Source organism: Sturnira hondurensis, unplaced genomic scaffold, assembly GCF_014824575.4.
Source record: "Sturnira hondurensis isolate 20B ecotype Veracruz unplaced genomic scaffold, ASM1482457v3 Scaffold0020119, whole genome shotgun sequence".
Lineage (NCBI taxonomy): Eukaryota > Metazoa > Chordata > Mammalia > Chiroptera > Phyllostomidae > Sturnira > Sturnira hondurensis.
The window spans coordinates 5,165,818-5,185,084 of record NW_028092750.1 but is presented as its reverse complement, the minus strand read 5'-3'; the positions used below and the strand labels follow the sequence as shown (position 1 = coordinate 5,185,084).

At 53.6% G+C, this 19,267-nt stretch overlaps 1 protein-coding gene across 4 annotated transcripts; it reads right to left on the bottom strand.

Annotated features, from left to right (window-relative positions):
- Positions 1–2,280: 2,280 nt before the first annotated feature.
- Positions 2,281–17,656, bottom strand: IL12RB1 (interleukin 12 receptor subunit beta 1). 4 transcript variants are annotated; one of them, XM_037028853.1, is made up of 16 exons: positions 17,493–17,656; positions 16,670–16,732; positions 15,665–15,791; positions 15,080–15,252; positions 13,503–13,642; positions 10,455–10,488; positions 9,840–9,968; positions 9,038–9,120; positions 7,943–8,180; positions 6,536–6,703; positions 5,712–5,849; positions 5,212–5,367; positions 4,726–4,860; positions 3,753–3,858; positions 3,375–3,456; positions 2,281–2,732 (listed from the first exon to the last, which is right to left on the bottom strand). In XM_037028853.1, the coding sequence occupies exons 1-16, from the start codon at positions 17,551–17,553 to the stop codon at positions 2,394–2,396; spliced, it is 2,172 nt and encodes a 723-aa protein (XP_036884748.1). In that variant the 5' UTR covers positions 17,554–17,656; the 3' UTR covers positions 2,281–2,393. The 4 variants fall into 4 exon arrangements, with proteins under 4 accessions (XP_036884748.1, XP_036884749.1, XP_036884752.1 ...); XM_037028854.1 differs by having other exon boundaries at positions 5,712–5,846; XM_037028857.1 differs by having other exon boundaries at positions 2,553–2,732; positions 3,753–3,850.
- Positions 17,657–19,267: the final 1,611 nt, after the last annotated feature.

Here is a 19,267-nt window from a genome sequence, read left to right as displayed (position 1 = left end):
CATCAGCCACACCTGTCTCAGGCCCTTTGATCTTGCTGTTCTGGCCTCTTTTCATCATCTTGACCCTAGTGCCACCTCCTCCAGGAAGTCTCCCCCCACCCCTATTCCTCACACATCTGTCTTCCACACCCAACCAGGAGCCCCTCATGATGGGAACTGTGCAAGACACGACTTGGTATACAGTAGGTGCCCAACACTAACTTCCTGAATCAACGAGTGAATAAAGCTAGGAGATGTTGTCTACCACAGCCTTGACTCCTGGAGTTACTGGGAGGAGCTCAAGGATCACCACCCAGGGGAGCCCAGGGCAGACACTCCATAAGCACTGGGCCAGGGCTCTGCTAAGCAGGGTTGCCCAACCCACTGAGCTAAGGACCCCAGCCAGTGCTCTGAACCCCTTCCTGTTACACAGACAGGCAAGCAGATGCACAGAGAGGAATCTCCACAGGAGTGATCTCCACAGGAGAAACAGAACTCAAAGTGGCTTCAACAAAAAGGGAACCTGATTTAATAAAGAATCTTAGGGCTATAGGCTTCAGGCATGGCTAGCTCCAGGGACTAAGGATTCATTTTTCTGTACTGCTGTCCTCCTTGCAGGCTTCTCTTCCGGGAAAGCTCAGCCTTTCCCAGGTGGAAGTATGGTGTCCCTTTCCCCATTCACTTCAGCAAGTTCTAGGCAGTGCTCAAGACAGATTTAACTCCTACTCCTCGGTTCCAGAGGGTTGTGCCTGGGGGTAAGTTTTCTGCCAAACTGGGTCCTGTGCTACTGGGTGGGTCCAAGACTGGCACTGCAGACACAGGGGCCTCGAGCTCCCCGGAGGCTCCACTGTGGGGGTGGGGATGGAGGGGATGAAGCTGTTGACCCAGCATCCTCTCCTGTCTGTTCATCTGGCTGCACCACTGTCTGGGCCACCTTCTCGGGCTGGAGCCCCATCTAGACGCAGAGATAGGAAACTGAACGCCCCTCCCCCTAAACTGGCAAAACCTAAACCTCTTACCTCGCAGTCTTACCGGGTGTCTGACCTCCCTCACCCATTGTCCTCATCTCATTTTGCCATAAAACTCAGTGGTTCTGAGTTTTAATCTCTGCCCCCCACCTCGTTTTTTATTAAACCGGAAAAGTTTGTTTTGCAAACTCCGTGGGAGGTGCGAGGCGGAGGGACGGGCCGGCCGGCGCACGGGAGACACGGGCTGCTACTGCCACCTGCTGGTCATGTGGGAATGTGCGACAACTCAAAGTTGAGAGGGAGGTAGGGCGGGGAGGGGTCAGGAAGCTGCGAGTTCGGAGTATGTGCGGGGGTGAGAGGCGCTGGGCTTCCTGCAGGGCTTTGGTTGTGAGGAGGAGGGAGAAACTCCAGGTCCCGGCCTGAGCCCGGGTCAGAGGGCCAAGCGGCTCCTGGAAGGGCGGGGGCAGGTACTGGGGCAGCGAACCAAGGTTCCTGTTTTGGGGGAGACCCAAGCCCAGTCTCCCTTGGGCCGTCCCTCACCCTGCCCAGTCCAGACTTTGGAGAGTGATCATCCATCTGTGTCTCCTCCCGACTGGGTGCTCTTGGGGGAACCCAGAAAGAAAGATTAATAGATGCATGTGGAATGAATGAATGAATAAATGAATTCTCGGATTCCTATTTGGGGATTTTGAGCAGAAATTCAGGCTTCAGCCAGAGGAAAGACACCCAAGGGAAGGCTCATGTACTGAGGCTTAGACTCCCCCAACAGCTCTGTGACATCCCCGTCGTCACTACTCCCACCTTACAGTGGGGAGACTGAAGCCAGAAAGCTGCTCTCATCTCCCTCAGAAGGTGAGAGGCCCCCTTCCTTTCCCCTCACCTAGACCCTCTGAGCCTGGAGACCCTGCAATGCCTGGGGTCCAGACTCCCCATGCAGTGCTCCTGGGACAGGATGCCTGGCGCAGGGCCCTGGGCTCAGTTTAGCCTCCTTTGGGCCACCCGCCAGTGTATCCCACCCAAACAGGCCAGTGACAGCCCCTGTCCCTGTCCCTGTCCCTGTCCCTGCCCCACTGAGGTCAGGCCTGGTCTCATGTGGCAGCTTTTGTTTCATGGAGGTTCTTGGGGGTTCCCTCACAGGACTAGGGAGAGAGCAATGGTGGCAGAATCTGGAAATGGGGTATGGGTCCCTTGGCCGGAGTTTGACTCCTGCCCATGCTGTGTGGCTGCAGGAGAGCCACGGCCCTCTCTGTGCCTCAGTGGTCACATCTGTAAACTAGTCAAATAGGACAGTGATGCACCTCAGACTTCATGCAAGTGTCTGAATGAAACAGGCTGGGGAAGCAATAAGCATTTACTAACCAGCTGCTGTGATTTCAGCATCAGTTTTCCCGTCTATAAGATGAGGTAGACAGTTCTGTTTTTCCTTCAGGCCTCCAGGCCCCTGTGTCAAGTACCATCGGGCCTGGGGCTCTGCATTTGTTCTCCCAGGAGCAGGGACAGTCCAGCCGCCTGGACGGGGCTGCTCTCCAGCCTGTCCTGCCCAAAGAGCCCCAGGGCCCCTGCCTCAGGATGTCCTTGCACCTGTCTCTTCTCTTCCAAGGGCAGCTCTGTGTCTGGGGCTGGCTCAGGGGTGTCTCGAGACAGCTCCATATTGGCCTTGGGAGGGCTGGGTGTGTCCAGGTCAGCCCTGTCACCTTGTTCACAGGGCATGGTCACCACCAGGGCTTCTTTCAGGGACTCTTCCTCCTCCTGCAGGAAGTCTGCCGTGCTTGTCCACTGCCAAGCCTGGAGAGGAAGGACAAGCTGAGACTGTGAGCAGGACCCTATTTCCCGTTTACATAAGGATGGAGTGGACCTGGTCCCTACTGGCTAAATTCTCTAACATCTTGAGACGAATGTGAGGATCTGTTGGAAGGACCTCCATTTCTCTTTGGGAAATTGCACCTGCTTTTCTCTAGTTAGTGGGACTGGGCATGTGACCCTGAGAGTTTTACTCCAGTTAATGGGGGAAATGAACATTCTCTTCCACGGGGGAAGGCAGAGCCTGCCTGAAAGAAAAGCCTGTAGGAAGGACAGCAGCACAGAAACATGGATCCATAGTTCCTGGATCCAGCCATGCCTGAAGCCCACTATGCTGAATTTTTTGTTTTTTCCTATCAGTTTCCCTTTTGTGAAAGCCACTCTGAGTTGTTTCTACTACTAGGAAATGGCCCACAGGAAGTTTTCCTTTGGGCCTCTGCTTGCCCATCTATAAAATAGGACAGGTTTTAAGACTATACTTCCAGGGATAATTTCTATAGTTCATTAAAATAGGACAGGTTTTTTTGAGCCTCTGCCTTAGTGAGTTAGGGTAGAATACTCAGCAGAGCCCTGGCCCAGAGTATGGACCCAATCATCAGGACTTGGAATTAGACACAGAGCCCTTACCTGCTTCCCCTGGCTGCCAGGGAACTCCACCGCAGTGCTGGCACATGGTGTGGGCAGGGGTGGGCACAGGTGCGGCAAGGCCCTGGAGGGGCAGGGGAGCCAGTCAGAGGATCAGTGCTTCGGGCTATTCTTATTGTTTTGTTGTTCTGACTTTTTCTTATGTTCACCAGGTTGTAAAGGGAGTGAGGATGTGGGCTGGGGAAGGCAGTGCAAGAGTCTGCAGCCCCGGGGTCACATCCCACCTCAGCCCCCACTGCTGGACGCCCTGACCATCTGAGCACAAATTCCTACTAGGCGTGCGTGGTTATTACTATTGTTACTGCTGTTACTATAGCTGTTGTTGGGGGACCGCGTCGGGGAGAGATGACGATGAGTTACCTGCTCAGGCCGAAGTACCCTAGGACGCCCAGGAGGAGAATGCTCAGGAAGCTCCCCAGAGACGCGAGGATGATGGCCAGATCGGACACCTCCAGAAGCTGGATTTCTTGGGAGTGGGAGAGCTTGGGTTGGGGGAGGGATATCTCCTGCCTATGGTCAGGGAGGGCGCTGGGTGGGCCAGGCCCTCCGTCAACTCCCTGTTCACCCTGGCACACCATGGGCCCCCACTGTGCTTCAGTTTCCTCATCTGTGAACTGGAGAACCGGGGGACCCACCTGATCCATGTGACTGTGAGGCTTGGCACACAGGAAGCGCTCAGGACTCGGTCGCTGCCCGGGACCCAGAGCTGCCCCACCATACTAGCCTGACTGTTGGTTCCTGATTTCACTGCACGGACAACAGGCAGGGAGCATGGCAGGAACAGGGATCTCTGAGTCTTCAGATGCCTCACAGCCACATACCTCAAGACAACGGAGCCCACCTCCTTAGCTTTGTGATGAGAAACAGCCATTCATTCACATGCATTCATTCATTTACTCAATAAACAGCCCCCCTGCTCCCTCTTTCTCTCCAGGAGCCACCAGCTGGGGGAGGCAGAGCCAGACACAGACACCCTCACCCGTTCCCGGGGTGTTCTGTGAGGAAGAGAGGCAATCACAGCTGGAGGGTGCCCAGAGGGAAGCACAGAAGGCTTCCTGGAGGAGAAAGTTTTCACGCTAAGATTTGAAGGATGAATAGGAGTTTGACAACAGGGAGAACAAACATTCCAGGCAGAGAGGCCCTCATGGGTAAGGCCACAGGGGTATGAGAGAAGATTGAAAGGAGAGGTGTAGGATGAGGTTGGTGGAGGCGGTGGGAGCAGATCAGGCTGGGCCTTCCTCCCGAAGGCGATGCGTGGATGCTGTCAGACTCAGGTGGGATGGGCAGCACATGCTGGGTAAATTCCTGAGCCCAGCCCCTGGCCGCCACTCACCCATGTGGAAGTGCTGGGGCTGGCTCCAGGCGCCCCTCGCTGTTTCCGTGTCTGCTCGCACCTGCACGCTGTAGGCTATGCCGGCCTGCAGGCCACTGAGGGTGACCTGGGTCTCTGTGGGGTTCACGGGCAGCTCTGCATGGGGAGGCAACCAAGAGTCCATAGACCCCTTTACTCCCAGGCTGGGCTCAGGCCGTGGGATGTCCCCGTCCCCCCCCCGCCCCGCTGGATGGTCACACCATGGGAGTGGAGGTGCTGATATGAGTGAGGGTTTGCCATCCACACACCTGGCACGTCATGCGGGCTTCGGCCAGTGCCCACCAGGTCCTCTCTGGTTTAGAAGGGGTGGTCAGGACCCTTGAGTCCAATTGTCTTGTGTTATGGGGAGCCCAGAGAGGGGCAGTGAAGTGCCAGGGTCACCCAGCAAGGCAGGACTCAAGCCCAGACTCCTTTTTCCCCCGGCTAGACCTGGGCTGCTCCACGTACCAGACACCTGGTGGCTGTCCTCGTCCCACCAGCGTATGACGTACTTCTTGAGGACGCCGGGGCACGTGCTCAGCAGAGATGGCGTCCATTCCACCGACACCGAGTCTGGGCTGAGCATCTTCACCGACATGTGCTGGGGGACCCCAACCTCTGAGGCTGCAACCAGAGCCATTGCCACGGTCAACTCCAATAGTGCTAGCCAGGCACTTCCAGTCCAACGCTGTCCAGGTAACCTTGCCTCAGAACTCCTGGCTCCACCACTCATGGGAGGCTGTCACCTCCCCTCCCTGAGCGTCCCCTCACTTCTCACCTATAAAAGGGACAGTGCCTCTCAGGGTGTCTTAAGGGTGGACTGAGCTCACTCTACACGTCCGACCTGTGGCCAGGACCCAAAGTGCAGTAGGTTCCTCAAAAATAACGCCACTTACTGCCTCCCCCTGACTCCTAGGGCCACTGCGGAGTATTCCGGGGAGACCACCTGGCAAGTTTGGGCCACTCACCATTGCCCCAAAAGTGGTAGGTGGACAAAACTGAGGACCATGAGTTGGGCTTCTTCGGTTGTGCGGAGGCAAAAATGGTGATGCGGTAACACACCTTCTGCTCCAGTGCCCCAGGTGCTCGGCTCCAGAAGTGGGCTGCTGGAAGGGTTAGCAAGGACCAGGCCGTAAATAGTTTGTGTTCTCACCTCAGCACCTTTGCCCTGGCTGTGCCATCAGCAAGGAATGCCTAGAGCACTTCTACTCATACTTCAAAGCCCTTGCACCAATGTCCCCTCCTCTAGGATCCCTTCCCTGTGCTCCTCAACCCACCCCCAGCTCCTCCAGCCCAGCCATTATTCCATGGGTGGGGTATCCACACCCAGCTCTTCCTCCCCAGGTGGAGCTCTTTGAGGGACAGGTCAAGGCTAAAGCTTCCCATGACCCGGGCCAGGCCCAGGGCAGGAAGAGGGAGAGTGAAAGCTGCCCAGGCCACATGGCTCCCAGCCTTCCCCTCCAGAAGCCTCATTAATTTGTCACCAGCACATCTTGCTACCTGCCACCTTCCTTGATGAGGGTGAATGTTTAAGAAACACCATGGAATGTGAGACTCATTACCCGCCTGGGTGCCATCCGCCCAGGGCTGAGCCCTGCCACTCCAGGTTCCCAGCAGGAGGCTCCAGCATGCATGTGTGTGAGGGGTGAGTCTCCCTGTCTGTGTGATTCAAGCAAGTGGCAAGACCTCTCTGGGCCTCAGACACCCTACGTGTGCAGTCCCTGCAGGTCTGAGCTGGTGGAGCTGTAACAGGGGCTGCAGAGGCAGGCAGCAGCCTCTGCTGTCATGGTACCAGTTCCAGCAGGGTCCCGGTCTTTGGGTACAGTCAGGGCGCAGGCGGCAGCACTCTCGTCCTGGTTCTGGGGCTGCCACTCGATGCAGTACGTCAGGCCGGGGGCCCAGTCCGGCCAAGTCACAGTGGTCCCATTGGCCCCAGCACTGAAATTCAAAGCTCCTGGTTCTGAAAGGAGACAGGGAGGCAGTCAGGACAGCTGCTTTGGTCGGCCTCGCCCCTCTCAAGGCTTCTGCTGCCCCTCCCCGCCCTCTGGCCCAGCTCTCCCGGACAGGGCCTAGAGCATGGGTATCTGTGTCTCCCCACACTGGGAGCGGCCAGGTAGGAGACTGGGCACAGAGGGGACAGAGAGGCTGTTTAAAGGAGTTGCGTCCTCCCACAGTCTAACCAAGGGCTCCTTGCCAGGACACCCGCATCAATGGACTGACACTCCCTGCACCAGCCGTGGGTTGGGCGTGACCAGAGCTCAGAGGCCCAGGACACACCCGCCGAGTCCCCTGGGCGCATCTGTCCCACTCCCTGGATTAAGGACGTCTGCAGCAACCTCAGAGAGGTGGGGGCTGCTTCCAAACACCGACTCTGGGCCGCAGGCCGGTGCCCAAGGCTGCACAGACACCACTCTGCTACACAGTGAAACCACGATCCCCCCAGTGATACAGCAACTGAGGCTCAGAGAGGGAGTCGCCAGCCCAAGGTTACACAGGGAGGCGTGGCCCAAACCATATTCATGTATAAACATATATATATACACACACAGTGTGTATATATGTATGTGTATATATTACATATAACAAATATATGGTAATTTATTTAAAATAATACCTAATAACTTATATAAAATAAATGTGATTATATATATATACATATATATATGTATATATATATAATTGAAGACTTTTATATATAAAATCCTGGCTGGTGTGGCTCTGGATTGAGCACAGGCCTTCAAACCAAAGTGTCGCTGGTTCGATTCCCAGTCAGGGCACGTGCCTGGGTTGCAGGCCAGGTCCCCAGTAGCGGTGCATGAGAGGCAACCACACATTGATGTTTCCCTCTTTTTCTCCCCACTTCCCCTCTCTAAAAATAAATAACAATAAAATTCTTAAATGAACAGAGAATCAACCCTGAACTTTTGTGACCTTGACTCACTTACCACTCCCTGATCCTCCAGCCCTTGCCCCCAAAAAACTTTATTTACAAAAGAGACAGTTGGCCCGGGCTGTAGTTAGCTGGTGAGATTTTTTTAAAACATTGCATTATAACATTATGTATCTTGATGGCTGTTTTGGCACAGCCCTAAATTAGACACCCCTTACATTTCTGAGTCTCACCAACCTCACCCTGGTCTAGCTGAGAGGTGCCCAGGTCCCTGCCTCAGCAACTCCCCCCGCCTGGCCCGGGAGCCACCTGTGTGTGCGTGGGCAGGAATGTGCCAGGACTGGTTGGGGCCGGGGCCGAAGCGATTCTCGGAGATGACAGCCAGGTCGTAGGCAGCGCCCGAGAGGTTGAATGTTGTCTTTAGACCCAGGACCTTGGTGGCCTGGGCCTTGCACGGACAAGACAGCATGTGCAGGCGCAGGCGGTAGGTCACTCTCGCACCAGACTTAGGTCCACGGCAGCCTTCCGGGAGCCGGAGCTGAGGCAGCTGTCATGAGTGGGAGAGATGGCTCGTTGAGACCTGAACATGTTCATTGTCCTCATAGGCTGACATCAGGCCACAGCCCATGAACACAGACTCATCCGCAGTCCACAACTTATGACATGTGCCAAACATTCGAAAAATAATAAACCCTGATACTAGCAAGGCTGCCGGAAAACTGACATTCACATCCAGTGCTTGTTGGGTTTTTGTTTTGTTTTGTTTTTTTTGATGGGGAGAGTAATCTGGCAAAACCCGCCAAGAGCCAGGAAAAAAGTTTCCATTTTTGGACCCAGTGACCTCATTTCCAGTGACCTCAACTCTGGAAATTTTTCCTAAGAAGAGGAATCAAAATGAGAGGAAACCCCGGAAACAGAGGAAACTTCTCTGTAGGTTTATTGTGATGGCCCCTGGGGACCATGTTGAGTTGATTATGGTGAAATTTGTCATGGTTTTGCCCCTGACCCAAGCAAAAGATTTTCCCTCTGTCCCTCAGTTTCCTTCTCTGTAAAATGGGGTCAATTAGACTGTACTAGGGGATTTAAATCATCTTCCATCCAGATCAACACCATTGACCCCTCCCTGGCCTTCCAGCGTCCACCAGAGCCCCTCACAATATATTCCCCTGATGGCCACCAGAGGGAGGCCGAGAGCACCTGAGTCCAGCTATGTCCCTCCTCTGCTCACATACCTTCCATGGCTCCCCAGCATCTTCAGAGTTAAACCCCCGGTCCTCCCAGTTCCTACCACCTCTGTGTCTTGTCTCCCTCCATCTTCCACTTGCACACTGCCCCCCACCCCCAGTCTCTTGTCTTCTTCCCCCCAGGCCACTGCACACACAGCCTTGCAACAGCCCTCCTTACCTGCCCCTTCCAGGTAACTCGCCTCCTCCCATCCCGGCCAAGCGGCTCCACCAAGAACAACACCTTGGGCTGTGGGGGGATTTCTGCCACGAGACAGCAAGACAGTGACACTGGAGGGGGAATTGCAGGGGGAACCTCCTGCAGACCTTGGAGGGGGGCCTGAGACCTTTGCCTTCCCTCCCATGGAACACAGGATTCCATGGGTTCTTAAATACCTTTCCAAATCTGAAAACATAGAGATACATTCCACAACGCAAATGTACTTAATGCAATAGAACTACACACTTAAAATGTGTAAAATGGTGCATTTTATGTTACGTGTTCTTTCCAATTTAAGGACAAATCTGAAAACAACTCAGAGTTATTTCCCAGGAGATATGACAATGGACAGGAGGGGGCCTCAGCTGGCAGCGCTGGTGACAAATGTTGACAGTCACCTCATTCCCAACCCCCCACCCCTGCCCCAAGGCCATGTGTCCACTTCCGAGCTGCCCAGGCTCCAGCTTCCTGTGTGATCGGGGAAAATATCTTCCTGACGTGGCCACTTCCACCCGTCAACTCCTTGTGCCACTTTAAAAGAACAAAACCAACCAAATGAATTGGAAGGAGAGAAAGACTGATAAGTGTTTTCTTTTTAAATTATAGATTCGCCACAATCTATAAAGTTCCACTTGTTAATAACTTTCACCAATTTCTCCTGCTGCCTTATTTCAAAAACCTTGTCACTTGCCGCCTTAGTTCTAATACCCACTGCCGTATTTCTAGTGCCTGCCCCTATTCCTGTGGCTCTGGGCACTCTCACCAGAAGGGACACACACGGGACTGCTCCAGCTGCTCCAGGGACCTCCCGGGGCCCCTGGCCCAAGCTGCCGCCGCCGCCTTAGCTGAAATTCCTGGGCTTCGTTTACCTCCAGTGGGCAGAAGCACGACTCTGGGGGGAAGCAGGGCAAACATCAGGCCAAGGGGCTGTCCCACACCTGGGGGCGCTGGGGGCATGGCACTGGTCACTTATCCATTGTGCAGTTACAGAATACCAACGGTGTACATGCACATATTGGGTGCCAATTGTATACATGCAACTATACAGTGATACTATAGTATTGTTACTAAGAGCCAACTGTGTGTCAGGCCCTGAGGACAGGGCAGGAACAGGTCAGGGCCTGTCCTCCTCAGGCCTCCAGGATTATCTACTTCTTCCACTGTTCCTGGTTCAAGTCCCAACAGGGTCACCTGTTGAAATGCAACTTTGGCCGATGGCCTCTCACCCCGCCACCCGCCGGTCTTTGTTTCCTCACTTCCAAAGTGGAAATAATCCAATATCGGTGTAGGCCAACAGGTGTACAAAGAATTTAGCCCTGGCCTGGCACACAGTAGGGACTTGATAATTTGTTGCAGCTGTTGCTGTTGCTATTCTCACCGAAACCAGCACCATCCTGATGTCCACAGTCACCCTGGAATGAAACCATATTTATATGTTGTATGACATTTTGGCATTGAAAAATATTAGCTCTGATATTATTAGTAAAAATATTATTGTTTTATTATTAACATTTTATTTTAAAATATTATTTTCTGAGTGTGATGTGGAACCCTGGACTAGATCTAATATCAAAAGGAAGACATTCTTAGAAAAATGGGTAGCACCCAGTGCCCCCTGGAGTTTGGCCCATAGCCAGGTGCTCCGTGCGTCCCAGTCGGGGGTGAAGACGCTAGCAAGAGGGGAGCTGGGCAAAAGTTCTATGGGAGCTCTTTGTATTTCTTTGTAAATTTTCCGAAAACCTAAGATTATTCTGTGATTAGACATTTACTTAAAAGAATTATTTTAGGCCCTGGCTGGTGTAGCTCAGTGGATTGAGTGCGGGACTGCGAACCACACGATCGCGGTTCGATTCCCAGTCAGGGCACATGCCTGGGTTGCAGGCCAGTTCCCGACAGGGGCCAGTTCCCAGCAAGGGATGCACGAGAAGCAACCATACATTGATGTTTCTCATCCTCTCTCCTTCTCTTCCCCTCTAAAGATAAATAAATAAATATTTTAAAAAAGAATTATTTCAGGAGACAAAATGTATAATTTCCTGGAAGATTATTTTAGGAGGCAAAACTCATCTGCCTGCAGTGCTGGGTGTCAGGAGAGCCCTGCCCCCACTCCCAGAGTCACCCTGAGAGGTCCCTGACATCCTGAGCCTCAGTTTCCTCATCTACAAAGGAATCTGAGGGGGTCTCCTGCAGAATGTGCTTAGAGGGTTGGACATGAAGCACAGAGAGGTCTCTGCCCATCAGGGTCCCATGTCACCTGCTGCTGATTGATCCAAACCTAGTCACTTAGTGGGGAGACTGAGGCTCAGGGCCAGGCACACATTTGGGGAGAAGATGGGGCTGAAGCTGAGGTAACTCCATGCCCTCAAGAGGTGCCCGGCCTGAGGGAGAGGAGACAGGCCACAATCACAGGCTGGGGGTGTCTGTCTCCCTCAGGCTGGAGGCTCCTTGGTGACTGGGTCTGGGCGGGGGTTTCTTGCAGGCTCAGGCTGGTCTGGCTGGCGCAGTGGGAGTGCAGAGCAGGGAACAGACAGTGGCTGAAGAATGGACGAAGTTCCAAAGAAGACATACAGATGGCCGGCAGGTACATGCCAATGTGCTCCACACCACTAATCACGAGGGACATACAAATCAAACCCACACTGGACACCGCCTCACGCCTGTTAAGATGGGTGTCATCAAAGAGACCAGAGGTAACAACTGCTGGTGAGAGTGTGGACGTCAGGGGTCATCGTGCGCCGTCGGTGGGATTATGAAGTGAAGCAGCTGCTATGAAAAGCAGGGTGGAAGTTCATCAAATAATTAAAAATAACCCCGGCTGGGTATCTCAGGTGGTTAGAGCATTGTCTCCATACACCCCGGTTGCCTGTTTGATCCCGGGTCAGGGCACATACAAGGATCCACCAGCGGATGCATCAGTAAGTGGAACAGCAAATCAGTGTTTCTCTGGTGCGCTCTCTCTCCCCGCCACCTCACCACTTCCTCTCTCTTTCTAAAAATCCATAAATAGAAAAAAGCTTTAAATTAAAAATAGAGCCACCATATGATCCAGCCATTCCACTTCTGGGTATTTATCTGAAGGAAACAAAAACACTAACTCAAAAATACATATGCACCTCTATGCTCATTGCAGCGTTATTCACAGTAACCAAGACATGGAGTCCCCCCGGGCATCTGCAAATGGATGAATGGTGAAAGAAAACGTGGTATATGTACGTACAATGGGATGTTATTCATCCACCAAAAAAAGAGAGAAGGAAATCTTGCCACTTGTAACTACAGGGTTGACACTTGAGAGCACTGTACTAAGAAGTGAGGTAAGTTAAAGAAAGACAAATACCATATGATCTCACTTACATGTGGAATCTAAAACAAAACCAGAAAACTGAATTCACGGATAATGAGAACAGATCAGTGGTTGCCAGAGGCAGAGAGGTGGGGATGAGGGGTAGGCAAAATGGTTAAAGATGCCCCAAAGCTACAAACTTCCAATTATAAAATAAGTCATGAGGCTGCAATGCACAGCATGGCGACTACAGATAATAACCCTAAGCTGCGTGTTTGGAGTGGCTAAGAGAGGGAACCTTCAAAGGTCTCATCACAAGGAAAAGAACATCTGTCACTGTGTGTGGTGTCACGAATTAACTAGACTTACTGTGGTGAGCATTTTGCAATATGTACAAATATTGAATTATTATGTTATACTCCTGAAACTAATATAAGGCTGTATGTCAATTATATATTAATTTTTTAAAGATTGTATTTATTTTTAGAGAGAGAGGAAGGGAGAGAGAGAGGGAGAGAAACATCAATGTGTGCTTGCCTCTTGAGCGCCCCCTATTGGGAATCTGGCCCACAACCCAGGCATGTTCCCTGACTGGGAATCGAACTAGCAACCCTTTGTTTCTTTGTCTGATGATCAATCAACTGAGACACACTAGCCAGGGCTATATGTTAATTTTTTAAAGAAGAAGGAGAGAAGAAGGAATAAATGGGTGGAAGAACAGCTTCTTGGAAGAGGTGGCCCTTGAGCTGGATGCTGAGGGTGGGCTGCACTCAGATGTGCTCACATGGAGAGTAGGCAAGCAGGTGGAGAGAATTTCACGCACAAAGTCAAAGAGGCTGGAAATCTGGGGCATGGGTGGAGAACTGTGGCCGTTCAGGAGGTCACCAGAGGAAGCATGAGGCAAGTGAGGTCTGGCTGAGGACAAGGATGTCCTTCTGGGGGCAATAGGGAGCCATGGAGGGTGTGAGAACAGGAAGGTCACAATCAGAGCTGCATGTCAGAGAGACCTCAGAGGCTAGACAGGGGGTAAGAGTGGAGGCAAGGTGGGACAGGTAACAGATGTAGGGATGGTGACACTGATTTAGGGGAGAAAGTGCCCTGGGAGAGGCCTGTGCCCACCCCTAACCCGAGGAACAAACTCACCAACTTCCACAGGCTGCCAGGTGTCCGGCGCCGGAACTGTACCTCGGCGCCTTCCTGGCCGGCTGGAGTCTCCCACTTCATGTACAGCTGCCCTGCTCCCCCCGACACTTGGATGTCTCTTGGTGGAGGGTCATATTGAACTGGAAGCAGAGGTGGAGGTTGGAGAGGGGAAGCCGGCATTGGTGTGAGTTGTTGGTTCCAAAAATCCCAGAAAATCTGCCCATGCCTTGCCCAGCCCAGGTTAACCCACCAACTCCCCCGAATGTGAATCTGGGACGCCCTCTCAGTTCCCACCCAAGTCTGGGATTCTATGGGTCAAAGAGTCAAAATGTATACACAGGATCCTGTTAGTGAAAAGATCTCTAAAATATTAACACCCGTTGCTGACGAGGTTGTGGTGAGATGGCCACTGGTTCCAATTGCTGACAAGAGGACAATTAATAGATTCTATTTTCCTGGAGGACTATTAGGAAAATTAATCCTTGAGACCTACTTCAAGGAGCCTGACCTCTATCATGTTGTCATACCCAGTTCTACCTCAGGGCCTTTGAACTTGCGGTGGCACGCATGTCTCCACCTGGGACACGCTTTCCCCCTTTCTTGCTGCTGGACTCATTTTACCCCTCAGAACTCAGCTGGAGCTGGAGGCCTCCCTCGACCTCTCAGCAGCATCTGGCCACATGCAGTGGCCCAACCTGGCCCGTCACCCCCACTTAGATCCAGGCTCCATGAAGGTGGAGGCAGGGCCAGAGTCGGGTGAGATAATGAGAAAGGGTTGTACAAATATGGGGTGGGATCCTGTCTGTATTTAAAATCTTGATATTTTGTTTGTCATGGATTTTCCACATTGTTATTTTAATTTTCATATGTAATTTTTTAAAAAGATTGTATTTATTTATCTTTAGAGGGGAAAGGAAAAAGAGAGGGAGAGAAATATCAATGTATGGTTGCCTCTCGTGCGTCCACTGCTGGGACCTGGCCTGCAACCCAGGCATGTGCCCTGACTGGAAATTGAACCAGAGACCTGTCAGTTCACAGGCTGGTGCTCAATCCACTGAGCCACACCAGCCAAGGCTATTTTTGATTTTTAAAAATACTGTCTTACGGTGTTGTTTCTACTAACTACTGAGGGTTTTTTTGGCGGCCCCTTAAAATTTTGGACCTAAAGTGCTGCCTTGCTCACCTTGTCCTAGTCCCAAGCCCTAGAATGTGACTTACGACTTCCGCTGGTCTTGCCCATGGTTCCTATGGCTCAGTGTGGTACACAGTAGCAGCTGGAGGACTAGATGCTAAACGCATGTTGTTGACTCATAAAAATGGTTGGAACAAAACAGCAGGGCCCTGGCACCACTACAGTGTCAGGGAAAAACCAGGAACAAGCCGGGCATTCAGCAGGAGGGACGGGGAAGGGAGCCGTGTCTGACTCCGACAAGTCTGACAGCGTCTGCTGAGTGAGTGGCTGGAATCTTTGAGTCCCTTGCGAGGGGCCCAGAATCTCCCCAGGTCTAGGCCTGGTGGCCAGAGGCGTCTCTGGGTGAGGGAGGAAGTGAGGAGGCAGGGGAGAGCAGGGTGCTGACCAGAGCTGTAGTGTAGCTTCAGGGTAAGCTCGGGCGACTTCTCTGTCCTGTTGGTGGCCCAGGATTCCACCCAGAGGGTGACGTCAGAGAGCACAGGTACGCCGTCCTGGTCGGAGAACTGCAGCTCCGTGGCCGCGCCCGTGGAGAAGTAGCAGCAGCGCACGGGACTGAGGCTGCAGGGAGGAGGGTGCTGAGTCCAGGGTCCCAGTGGGCTCCAGAAATGTCTCAACCACAGCAGACAGTGGGCACCACCTCCCTTCCTCTTCCTCTGCCCCTCTGACTCTCCCTCCCCAGCCTGGGGCTTCCTTGGGGGTCAGCCTGGGGTCAGGGGCCTAGTGAGGATGAAAGCAGGACTAGCGGGACCCTGATTGCCACCCAGTCAGGGTGCCCACCCAGTCAGGGTGCCCACCCACTTGTCCCCTTACAACAGAGTCCCTACCCTCCCTGCTCACATAGGAAACCAATACCGGGGAGAGACAAGGACCAGCCCTGGGCTGCCATCACACAGCTAAGGGCAGGGGCACCGGGTCAGGGCCAAGGGCAGGATGGTGGGTGAGGGTTTGGGGTCTGGGGAGCGGTCCTCACCAGAACCTCAGGAAGTGGCTGACCCCAGCCGAGGGACCCTCATACTCCCAGGAACATTTGTAACCAGCACCAAATATCCGGTAGCAGTTCAGGTCCCTGGGTCCCGAGGCTGAGGCTGGAGAGGGTCCTGGAGGTATGAGAGCAGACCAGAGTAGAGGAGGGGTCTCTGTGCTGACACCCTCAGGGTGGACCTTCAAGACACGTATGTAATCCAGCATCTCCACAGTCTGAATGGTTCCCTCCACAGTCTGAAGGGCTGCCTGTGCCCTTCACGCCTGCCCTTCACGCCTGTCCCCCACCACCACCCCTGTTCCCCCTGCTCCAGCCTTCTCATGGACCCGCAACCACAGCAGGCTCACTCCCACCACAGGGCCTTTGCCCATGCTGTGCCCCCTTCCTCAGATCTTGACATTCCAGATGCTCCTCCCCTGTCACCTCCCCCACAACCAGCCAACCAGATGCAGCCCCTCCCTCCCCATCCCTCAGCCTGCTCTGCACACATCACTGTAGGCAATATAAGCATTTATTGATCTGCTGTCTACCTCCTGCACGAGGCTGTGACCCCAGGAGGGCAGTTGGGCTTGCAGCTGATTGCTTCATGACTAGGACTGCAGGTGCACATAGTAAGTGCTCAGTAAATGTTTCCTGAACAAAAGAATGGATGATGTACCTGCTCAGTGGCAGGATCTAAGTAGGGTGCATGATAAGCCTAAACGTCCCGGCAATCTCTGCCAGGGTGGGGGGATTAAAAATACAAAATATTTAGCAGCTGCTTAGCCCCACGTGCTGACCGATCTGAACAGGTGCCAGCCCTGCAACCCTGTTGGGAGGAGGTGAGGCTCAGAGAGTAACTCCTTCGAGACACCCAAGCTTGGGGACCACGCGCAGCAGACCATCAGGTAGGAGCTCCCAAGACCCCAGGTGGGCCCCAGTCTTTGGCTGGGCAGGAGGGAGCTGAGGGAGGAGCTGCTAGGGTTTCCCCAGACAGAGCCCAGCAGGACCAACCTGAGTCTGCATTCGGATAGGGTGGGTCCCGAAAACAGCACTGGGTGGTACCACAGGATTCAGCTGTGAAGGCAACAAAGAGATGATGACAGTCCTGACCTTTCACTGCATGGGGACCAGGGCTCAGCCTGGGGGCCGGCCTAGTGGCCATCCACCTCCTCACCCACTTTTCCATCTATGTACCCACCCAGCCTCCCACTCACCCCCCCATCCCTCTATCCCTCCACCGGTCCATCCAACTCCCAACCCACCCACCCATCAACTTCTTAGGCTACTCCTCCAAAGCAATCCAGGGTCCTCTGGACTCCAGCCCTGCCTGACATCCAGAGGCCCTGCAACCTTGCCAACCCCCAGTTTACAGACAGAGAAACTGAGGCACAGAGAGGCCAAAGTTGCCCAAGTTCACACAGCAGCAACAGCAGAGCTGGGGTAAGAGTCTAAACCCAGTCACCCGCGGGAGCTGGGCCCCTCCCATCCGATTGCCCAGGGTGGAGAGAGAGTATATATGAAACGACACTGTGTTAGGTGTACCCGTCATACACCTACTCGCTCATTATCCCTTCCTTAGCTATTTCTCATTGGACTCTGGGAGGTGGGAAAGGTCAAAAGATCCAGCCCACTCGACATAGGACAAAATCAGGAGCAGAGGGAGATGCCTAAGTCTGACCCCAGAAGCCATGGTCACCGGTCACCCATGTGACAGAGACAGAAAGGCGCAGCGACGCAGACCCAACCCTGGAGCCTGCCCAAGGCCCTCCACACGCACGCGCCCCCACCCTCCGCCCCAGCAGGAAGAGCAGTGGCACCAGGGTGGGAAACTCACCACCCCGCGTGGGGAACAGGAAGAGGAGGAGGAGGACCAGCCTGACCACCGGTGGCCCCATAGGGTCCGGCCAGAGGCCTGAGGCCTCAGAAGAGCTTGTGCGAGGCTGGTGAGGCCCCAATCGCCTTGTCCTGGCCCCAGAACACTTTGAAGCTGAGTAAAAAAGAAAACCTAAAAAAAAAAAAATCAGGTATCATGACCCCTCCCAAGCAAGCCAAAGTGAAAGAGAAACCCGGAAAGTCAGCTTGGTGGTGGGCGCAGCCTCACAGCAGCCACAACCCACTTTCAGGCCAAGTCAGACCCAGGGCTTCAGGTCTGGGGTTCTGTTCTGCTGGTCCCAGACCCAAGCTGGACACCAAGTGCCAGTCCCCTGGGTGGCCTGGGGCTCTGTGTCCTTGGTCAGGTCGCTAGCCCTCTCTGGCCAACCTCTGGGAGCTCAGTGTTCTTGGATGTCTGAGGTTATTCTCCCAACAAATTATTACGAGGTTGTTGCTGTATGCTAAGCTCCCCCCGACCCCACATGCCCACCTCCCCATTTCCCTACCTCCAGCCTCAGAGCGCCCTGGGTCTCAGCTCCTGGAGTCTCCTTGCTTTCTTTAGACTCAAATCGACCTTTCCTCTGTGTCTGTTTCTTCTTTCTTTTAAGGTTTTATTTATTTATTTCTAGAGAGACGGGAGAGGAGGGAGAGGAACATCAATGTGCGAGAGATACATCGATCAGTTGCCTCATGCCCCCAACCGGGGACCTGGCCCACAACCCAGGCATGCGCCCGGACCAGGGATCGAACCAGTGACCTTTCGGTTTGCAGGCCGGCACTCAATTCACTGAGCTGCACCAAAAGGATCGGCAAAAAGCCCACAATGTCCACGGAGATTCATGTTACGATATGGATGAATCTCAACAGCATGACACTAAGTGACAGAAGCCAGACACAGGAGGCCACATGGTGTCTGATTCCATCGATGTGCAACGTCCAGGACAGGAAACTCCCAGAGAGAGGAGGCAGATTAGTGGTTGCCGTGGCTGGGCGGGGAGCGGGGGAGTGACCGCTCCTGTGGACGGGGTCTCCTTCTTGGGTGATGGAATGTTCTGGAACTAGTTAGAAGGGCATATTGCACAACATAGTGAATGTACTAAATGCCTCTGAATTATACATTTTAAAACAGTTTGTTTTATGTTATGCAATTTTCAGCTAAAAAAAAACCATGTTCATGAAGCCAAGCAGGACTGAAGAGCAGCAGGAAGGTCTTGGCTGGGGGACAGCATCTGGGGAAACTGAGGCCCAGATGGGTAGAAACAAGGGCCCTCTTCTGAGGATACCAGTCCTGAGAGGCAGCCGGGCCAGCCAGGGTCAGGCGCCCAGCAGGCCATGAGATCAGAGCCACAGGAACAAAGAGGCAGTGTCCCAGGCCTGGCACAGTGGGGACGGGGACCCCGTGACCCCACACAGTGTCATGGCAGTGCAGTGGGGCCCAGGCCAGGCCCAGGGGGCACAGTGGACTTCAGGCCTGATGTGTGAGGCCTGAGGGAGGGGCAGAGACAGAGGTGGAGATTGAGAGATACATAAATAAAGATGGAAGAGACCGTCGGAGACATGGCCAATCCTGTGGCCCCCTCTCGACAATCCCGAGGAGACAACATCAGGTGTCCCATTTCACAGGTGGGGAAACTGAGCCCAGAGGTACCCTGACCACTCAAAGTCTGGGCTGGAGGTGAAGAAACAGAGCCCGTTAGTGGGGCAGAGCTTTGCCTCTTCAAGAGTAAGGCCCGTGCC